Raw genomic sequence first — 9518 nt, forward strand, 5'->3', positions numbered from 1 at the left:
ACCAGTTTGAAAGGCCAACCAGTTTGAAAGGCCAACCAGTTTGAAAGGCCAACCAGTTTGAAAGGCCAACCAGTTTGAAAGGCCAACCAGTTTGAAAGGCCAACCAGTTTGAAAGGCCAACCAGTTTGAAAGGCCAACCAGTTTGAAAGATGAACTAGTTTGAATGGCAAACCAGTTTGAAAGATGAACTAGTTTAAATGTCGAACCACTTTGAAGGTCGAACCACTTTGAACAGTGAACCAGTTTGAACGGTGACCCAGTTTGAATGGTGAACCACTTGGAACGGTGAACCAGTTTGAAGGTCAAACCAATTTGAAAGGTGAACCAGTTTAAATGTCGATCCAGTTAGAATGGTGAAGCAGTTTGCATGTCGAACCAGTTTGAAAGATGAACCAGTTTGAAGGTCGAACCACTTTGAAGGTCGAACCACTTTGAAGGTCGAACCACTTTGAAGGTCGAACCAGTTTAAATGTCGAACCAGTTTAAATGTCGAACCAGTTTGAAAGGTGAACCAGTTTGAAAGGTGAACCAGTTTAAATGTCGAACCAGTTTAAATGTCGAACCAGTTTAAATGTCGAACCAGTTTGAAAGGTGAACCAGTTTGAAAGGTGAACCAGTTTAAATGTCGAACCAGTTTAAATGTCGAACCAGTTTAAATGTCGAACCAGTTTAAATGTCGAACCAGTTTGAAAGGTGAACCAGTTTGAAATGTCGAACCAGTTTAAATGTCGAACCAGTTTGAAAGGTGACTCGGGACGTGGATAAATGAGAACCAACTTCAGTCAGCTGTTGTTCATTAAAAAAGTTGGAGGATGCGTTGTGACATCACAGCGAGAGGACATGTGTCCTCGTTTGTCTCCTCGTCTCCGTCTCCCTGTGAATTATTCACGGCGTGTCGTCACGGCAGCCGGGCATCGTTCCATCGACCCGCTCGGATGTTAATGGCTGTTTGTGTCTCTTCACATTTCCATTTGAGTCTGTGAGCTCGGTCCTCGGAGACTGTTAATGAGGCGGCAGGTGGGGGGTCAGAGTCCTGCTCAAGGACACTTCAGCAGAGTCGACAGCTGCTGACAGCGTGTGACCTCACAGCTCCAGGAAACTCCATCTTTAATGTCCGGGTGAGGCTGTTACACCGCAGAGAGTTCAGGACAGCAGCAGTCAGGCTGTTTGTCCTGAAATGTTTTTATCCGGCGACTCGAGTCCCGTCAGCGAGACCGGTGGGACTCCTCCGGTCCAACATCAGAGGAGTCCTGACCGTGAGGGGCTGCAGGAGATGGAGGTCAGATGAAGAAGAGCTTAACACATAAAGTAATATTTATGGATTAATGACGGACTCTTTGTTGCAACGTGTGGAGAGCAGCTGAGATCAGTCAAACTCTGACCGAGTTATTTCACAGCATACAGACGATGATCAGTCAGGTCAAATCTGCTTTCCTGCAGCGTGTTGTTTATAATTTGGCCTGATTGATTGATGTCTTGATTCAAACATGCATTCTCACAGCACTGTAAACCAGCGAGGCTCTTTCTTGGTAAGTTACCTGACGTGTTCACCTGAACACAGGAAACCTACCCACAATCACGTGGTGCTATGTTGTATTAGCATTGTTAGTGTTAGCGTTGCATCCTTGAATCGTTTCAAGTCTCTTTCATCATTTGCAGAGAACTACAGTTCTGAAGAAAGGTCAACTTTAGATCTGTGGTTGCCTGCTGCTGGGTCAGAGAGACTGCAGGTTAATATTCAGTCAGGAAGGAGAAGAAGAAATCTCCTTCCTGCTCAGACGACCACGTGACCTTTCCTGTAGCGCCACCCTGAGGACTCTACATGTTCACGCTGGCGGGAGCTCAGACTTCAGCTCCGAGAGCTTCAACATTAAACGGACGCTATTTAACTTTCAAATGAGGCGATGTCTTTTATTTTAAAATATTTCTTTCTTTGTATTGAACAATTTGCTGAATCTGTTCCTTTTATTTTGAAACAGTTTATCAGACTGACGGAGACAAGAACAGATCCGCTCACCTATTTTTATATTTCAGCATCACGTCTCTCGCTTTACCTTCGAGGTCACCTGGCGGTCATTTCCCCGTGTTTGTTATTTTCTCGCCGTCTCCCAGGAGAACGCAGCTCGATGTTTTATTCAGCCGCTCAGTTACAGAAACATCAGCTCGCTGGAAAATGAAGACTGCAGACTGATCTGTGTGATGGCTTCCCCTGAGCACGGCCTCAAATATTCATTTCACATCAGAGCTAATATGCGAGGCAGCATGTATCATTTTACAGGATCCAGAACCAGGACGGGGTCACTGACCTGATGTGTGACGGCGTTGTTCCAACACGTCCTCCAACCTAAAGGACAAAACAGGTCGTTCATCCACGCCTCCCAAAACCCCACACGAGCGACCGGACCTTAACTGCAATACATAAGTAACGGACGTCACGTGACCTTAACCACGCGGTAAATGCTGTGAAGCGGTCGCAGTGTGTCGGTCCGGGCTTTGACCCGCCACCTCCTTATGTGGACTATATGCCTGTTTATAATCCGTCACCTGACATCTCCTTTGCTGCCATCGTGCGGCCACTAGAGGGCGCTGCCGCAACAACCGTTGGGTCAGATAAGGAGCAGCACAAACGAGCTGCACTGCGCAGGGCTCCACGCTACAGTGAAAAACGTTCGAGTACGACTGAGTTTAACAAACTGTTTATTATACACACATTTATAGTGCGTGTGCGCTCCACTGTGGTGTGACACCATCAGAGGACTGTGGAAGTGAAGCCCTGATATCTGGACACTCAGTTCAGTCAAAGCCTTTTAAAATATTGAAACAGACATTTAAAATACTGATCAGTCATCTTAAAAAACTTGTCTGTGATTGGGATTCACGATCCAGCAGCAGCTCCCACACCTGATGGAAACAAGACAAGAGAGCAGCGTTACCGTAACTTCAGTAAAACAGGAGGAGGCAGGTAGAAGCAGCACATCCTGACGTCCTCTCCACAACACGGAGGAGAAACTAGTTTAAATGAGTGTGAAATTATAACATTAGATAAAAAGTTACATTTGAGTCTAATTCTGTGCTGTTAATACGTTAATGATAGAATTTTACTGTATGCATTGTGATTCTATGTAGGCTTAAAGTAGACTGGGCCGACTGTACAGCTCACCGCGTAAGAACAATGGCCGATCTCGCTCTCTGACTCTGTTAAAGCTGCGATCACAACCGCTGATGCAGTTACACATCTGAAAGTTTACTGCAGCACATCGACCTTTATGTCCCGTCCAGGCTGTGATTGTTGATGAAAAGTGAAATTGACGAGCACATCGATTTTATGAAAAGTTGCACATGTTTCAACAAAAGGCTCCTGACGCCGCTGAATATCCGGCTCGCTCGTTGCAGTTACTCGGTTACTCGCACGTTGTGCTTGTAAATCATTTATCCGGTTCGCATGCGAGCAGAATGGTCGTCCTGCCGCGGCTGCTCAGCTGCGATGTCAGCTGTCATCTCCAGCGCGTGAATCCGCCGCGTCCTGTTTTAATGACCGTGATGCAGCTCTCTCTCTGTCATTACCTCAAACATCTTCCTGCTCCTCGAGCAGCTTGTCATCTTAAATGGATCCTGGAGGTAATCTGAAGGAAATTAATTTGGAGAATCCCCAGACAGGAAGTTGGAGTGGCAGCAGGCCGGGGCTCGGCGCCGCGGGCGGGAGAAGAGACGTGGAATGGGCTTGTATTGTTGAGGGAGAGCAGTGTTTTCTGGGAGGACTGAAGGTTGTGTCTTTCACGACTCCCACGTGTTGTGATTTGGAGCTTTTGTTGGCGTGAAATGAGTCTGGCAGAGCGTCAGGCGGCGGCTCGGCTCTGATTCACTGATACACGGCAGATCAGGGGCCCCTCGCTCTTTGCGGCTTTCTTCTGATAAGCTGGAGGAAGGAAAATGTTTTCTCCTCCAGAGATTGAAGTGAGGCTGAGCTGTCGCAGGTTTAAACGGCTCCGTTCATCAACACCTGATGTTGTTTTCATGTTCAGGAGGATTTAAAGCTTCGGAGTAAAAACAGCTTGTCAGGGACGATTTAGATGATTTTACAAAGAGCCAGCAGAAGGAAAACCTGTCTGTTCTCTTCAGCTCAGCAGCCAACATCAGCCGGCTGTTAGTCTGTGCTGGAGGAGAATGGCTGACCCCCCCTTTGAAGGCAGCGCCACGTGGTGCAGGATCGAGTGACCCGGCTCGGTGCGGCAGCCTCAGAAAGACTGACCGCCCTCAGGCTGCCGTTTGAAACCATCAGGACGTTCATTAATCAGAATCAGAGTGATTCTCTGTGGGGGCGAATACCAGCGGCTCTGCCTTCGCTTCCAGCCTACACCGAGACCAGGACCACAGCTGGACCAGAGATCCAGAGCTTCAGCTCCTGGATCACCACAGTCCACGTCACTGCTGACATCGCAGCGAGAACTGAAATTTAGAAATTTTGGTTCCGGGTCGACAACAGAGTTCTGAAAACACGTCGGTCCTGTTTTCCTAGAAGATGGCGACCGGTGCAGCTGCAGCTCCGCGTCAAAGCCTGAATTTCTCTTTCTACCTTTCTCTGCGTCCAGCGTGGAAAGACGCTCAGCGCCTCGTCACGCTGCTGCCATGTTGTAAAAACACGGCGCTCTCACCGCAGTGAACTGACGTGAGACGCTGACCTCAGGGCCCGTGTCCGACGCTCCTGTCACTGCAGGAGGAGTTAGGGGCCGTCTGAAAAGGTCAATACGCTCCATTTCAGTCAACTAAAAATCTGCCAGCGCAGACGGAGACCAGCTGAAACATTTCACAGCTGAGAGTTTGGAAAGAAAAGTTATTTTACTGAAAAACAGTGCAGGTTGTAATTTCTGAATATAGAGACATCATCTGTCCTGGACGTCCTCTCCCTCACACTGTTCGTTCTTCTGTTGTGTTGTTGAAGTGCATGATGGGATTTATTGCTTTGTTTTTTACCGTGGTGTTGACTCGTGGCATTCCGCCGGTATGGGATACTAAATGTCTGGTACCTTCAGAGAACAGAGCAGAGCCTCAGAGCTGCTTAAATCTTTGACTGACGCATCAGAAGTGGAGCAGCTTTAATATTTCACAGTGAATCAGAAATGAATGAAGTCCATGATCGCGGGCTTCAGCGACACCTGGCAGGTAAAGCGACCCTCCCCTGATCAGATGTGTCTCCGTCTGACGGGTCGATTGATATTTTAAAGATGTGGATCGTTGCCTCTCTGGTGTTTTTACTGAACAGACGAAATGTCTTCGTCCAGTTTCAGTGAAAATAAGTTTATAAAGATGAATGCTTCATCTCGGAGCAGAAGAACTAACGGATTCAAAGCATGAAGTTCTTTAAAGCCGAGTCCGGTCTCTGGAGCTTCTGTTGGCTCTCCCGTCAGATGTGATGAAAGTTTGATGTGGAGTCTTTCACTCGGCCTTCAGCTCGTCTCCTCGTGTCGCTGCTGAAGCCTTCAGCTGAATTCCAACTGCAGCTCGACAGCATCGACGGACGAGGATGAAGAAGCGTCCGCTCAAAGGATGTTTCTGTCGGGACGGAGGAGTTCAGTCCTGCAGGATCAGCGACGCTTCGTTAGCTGGAAGCCACAGGAAGCAGACGGAAATGCTGATGTTTCTCTTCTCTCGCACAGCGTCGTTTTATTTTTCTGCCCGTCAGACTAAAGAACGAGTGCGGTCCTTCTGACCAATCGGAGCCTCGATGCAGCGTTCAGATGATGCACAGTGTGTTTGTAGAAGACTGACAGTAATGGACCAATCAGAGATCGGCTGTCAGGTTCAGAAGTTGAAGAGGCCCATAACGGGATAAAGTGAAGGTCGGCCGCAGCTTTTAGAGGAGAGTTATCTTAAAGCCAGAGGCTGAAAGGATTAACTTTATTATGAAACATAAAGACGGTGAAGGAGGAGGACAGGAAATGACTCAGACTGGAAGCTGAGAGGAGGACGGGACCTGGAGGGCGCGGCCCTGATGCAGGTACGGTCAGACCAGGGGAAGTGGGATGTGTTTTTCAAAGTAAAATCAGTCCGGACTTTATTTGCTCTGCAGTCAGTTGACACACGGCTCTGTTCTGATTACCCCCCCCCCCCCCCCCCCCCCCGCCCTTCACATGGAAGAGGGGCCCTACATTATTAGGCGGGTGGTCATAATTCAGCTCATGTACCTGACCAGCCTTCATGCCAGTGGAAAGGAGCTGATGTTTGGCGTTTGTTAACGTGTGTGTGAGGTGAATTTATGAGCAGGTCATGTGACCTGGAAGAAAGCCACTTCTCTTTCTTCAGTAAAGTGTGACGGTAGGACTCCAGAGTGCGTCTCTCTCTCTCTGAGCTTATTGCAGGAACTCGTCCTCACTTTGATCTGCGCTGCCTTCAGGCTCCGTCCTCATTCTGCTGATGTCACAGTGCAGCTGACGGCTCATTGGTCTGTTAGTGTGCAGCTGCAGGAAGTGAAAGAGGAGAAGCAGGAGACAGAAACAACCAATCAGACGAGATTTATTTCAGCCAGTCACCTGATTCCTGTTAGTCAGGTCAGTCTGGTATCATCCCTCGATGGACAGAAAGTTAAAGATGTCCCTCTGAACCTCTTTAGGGACTGAAGACCTCATCGTGGACTCTGAGAGACTGAGATGGACTGTCTTAGGAATGTCTACTCTAAATGATGATCAGTTACTTGGGTTAGGGTTGAAAGACGCTTTCCAAGAACAGAACGTTACCATCTCAGACGTCAGCTCTTATTAACGGTTAAGGACACATTTCAGTTCTGCTTTGCAAAGTCAGACTCATAAGAGTCCCGAGTTCCTCGAGAGCTCAGGAGGTCTTCCTTTAAAGGGGGTGGGATCGGGTCAGACCAAGCTGGTGGGCTCTGCTCCTTCGTTATGCTGGCCTCTCGTTAATTAGATATTGTGATTCAGCTCGTCCATTAGGGACCTCCTGAGCCCTGCACAGGTCAGGGGCCCGCCGAGGCTCCTGGGGGACAGTTTATCAGTTTGCTGGACGGATTTAAAACACTCATCATCGCTGCCGCCGTGCTCCTCCTCCGACAGACTGCTGTCGATCTGAGGCTGTGAGCAGGAGAGATGAGTTATGGTTGTAACAGACATTAGTCCTGAAACCTGTGGACCTCTGACCTCACTTCCTGTCTGTGTGCTCAGGTCCGGTGACGAACGCCATCATCATGGCGGCTCCTGCTAACATGTTCCTGCCCGACAGTCGGCCTGCCATCCCTCTGCCACGCTTCAGCCGACACCTGCACGCCTCCGAGGGCGACGGGGGCGAGTCAGGAGAGGTTTGCGTCCGACTCGGACCCTACATTCAGGTGAGTCCGCAGGTGAAGCGTTGATACCGACGGGACAGTTTGACTAAATGTGAACACGTTTCATTTAAATCAAAATGAACAAGCATGAACCTCGTAGATGTTAACGTCCATCATCTGTCCCGGTAGTGAAACTGACATCCTGTTCAGACAAGGCGCATTCAGGACTAAAAATTAGGTTAGACTAATCCCTCCCACTAGAGAGCCAATCGTCTGCTTTTTAACAGCCGGGAAACATTTTCAGCCAATCGTGTGGCGGCGAGGAGCAGGTGTGACCGGATCAGATCACTACCTGTCCGCCAGAATACGGTGTGACCTGCAGTCCTCGCAGTGAGCCTTCTGTAAACGGAGACGGTATCTGCTGACTGCATCCAGAACCTCAGTTAGCTTAGCATCAGTTCCAGGTGGGAGGAGCTCACGGCGTCCCGTCCCGGCGCTCTGCATAGAGCCGTAAATGAAGGCGGTGTGGTGAAAGCTCGTGCAGCAGAAGTCTAACCTGCGGGGAGAAACTCTTTTTAAACCTTATTCTGGGACAAAGTCCTCAAACTGTGATTCATGCAGGTTTCACGGGGACCAGAGAAAGAGCCGTTCTGGCTCTCTGCCCGTTCAGAGAGAGACCTGATCCTGGTGGTCCCAGATACCTGAGGTCGAGGGGCGGGACTCTCAGCTGGGAGACGAGCGGCGAGTTCTCTGCGTTCCACCAGCTCTCTGAACTTTTTACTCGAATAAATAAACTAAACCCACAAAATGTCAGAGAGGAAACTTTCTTCTACCTGAAAAAACCGACCGTGCGCCGTCTCTCTGAACTGCTCGCCTCGTTCATCACACCACAACATTCTTTTATTTTGAAATCCAAAAGCGTTCAGACATTTATTTTGAAATGTTCTTCCTGTGCTCTCAGGAGGAGGAGGAGACGTACCTGCAGAAAGCTGACCGGCTGAACTCGCTGATGAACGCTGTGACTGACAAGGTGAGAGAGGGGGGCGGGGCTGCAGGTGTTCCCTCACCTGTCCCTGGGAAGTACCCCTTTAACCTAGAGCCCTCGGAGTGGGCGGGGCATATGTTTGATTGAGCAGCAGGAGCATGGAGGTACAAAGTAAATAAGCCGGTTGTGGCGTTAATAAAGTTTAAATCTGAAGTGAAACTAGAATTCAGACGCGGTGGGGTGTCGGCGCTACTCCGGTTTTAATCTGTATCTTATTTATCAGACGGATATTTTCTGTGAGGAGCATCCTCCCACAATGCATCACTCTGCTGCCATTAAAGATGCATGATGGGGGTATAAATCTATCTGTCTGATATATTTATAATGCGTGTTGTGTTTCAGTCGGTGTTCGGTGACGGCGAGAACACGAAGGTTCGAGTCGCAGAGCTCGAAGAAGAAGTTCAGACGCTGAAGAAGGTCAACAAAGATCTGTACGACTTCTCCAGCCAGCTGCTCACCAAGCCCACATAGACACATGTACACACAGTACACACACTCTGTACACGCTCTGTACACACAGTACACACGCTCTGTACACGCTCTGTACACACAGTACACACGCTCTGTACACGCTCTGTACACACAGTACACACACTCTGTACACGCTCTGTACACGCTCTGTACACACTCTGTACACGCTCTGTACACACAGTACACACACTCTGTACACGCTCTGTACACACAGTACACACACTCTGTACACGCTCTGTACACACAGTACACACGCTCTGTACACACAGTACACACACTCTGTACACGCTCTGTACACACAGTACACACGCTCTGTACACACAGTACACACACTCTGTACACACTCTGTACACGCTCTGTACACACACTCTGTACACACAGTACACACACTCTGTACACGCTCTGTACACACAGTACACACGCTCTGTACACGCTCTGTACACACACTCTGTACACACTCTGTACACGCTCTGTACACACACTCTGTACACACAGTACACACACTCTGTACACACTCTGTACACGCTCTGTACACACACTCTGTACACACTCTGTACACGCTCTGTACACACAGTACACACACTCTGTACACGCTCTGTACACGCTCTGTACACGCTCTGTACACGCTCTGTACACACACTCTGTACACGCTCTGTACACACAGTACACACACTCTGTACACGCTCTGTACACACAGTACACACACTCTGTACACGCTCTGTACACACAGTA

At 48.9% G+C, this 9518-nt stretch overlaps 1 protein-coding gene across 1 annotated transcript in view; it reads left to right on the forward strand.

Moving 5' to 3' along the window:
* wdr18 (WD repeat domain 18) overlaps window positions 1-8908 on the forward strand; it is a 28718-nt gene extending 19810 nt beyond the window's left edge. Inside the window, exons 5-7 of the mRNA XM_046030539.1 lie at window positions 7170-7333; window positions 8232-8300; window positions 8658-8908. Coding sequence (XP_045886495.1) covers window positions 7170-7333; window positions 8232-8300; window positions 8658-8786 — 362 coding nt within the window. The 3' untranslated portion in view covers window positions 8787-8908. The remainder of the gene's footprint in view (window positions 1-7169; window positions 7334-8231; window positions 8301-8657) is intronic.
* Window positions 8909-9518: the final 610 nt, after the last annotated feature.

This window comes from Micropterus dolomieu, linkage group LG19 (genome assembly GCF_021292245.1).
Source record: "Micropterus dolomieu isolate WLL.071019.BEF.003 ecotype Adirondacks linkage group LG19, ASM2129224v1, whole genome shotgun sequence".
NCBI lineage: Eukaryota > Metazoa > Chordata > Actinopteri > Centrarchiformes > Centrarchidae > Micropterus > Micropterus dolomieu.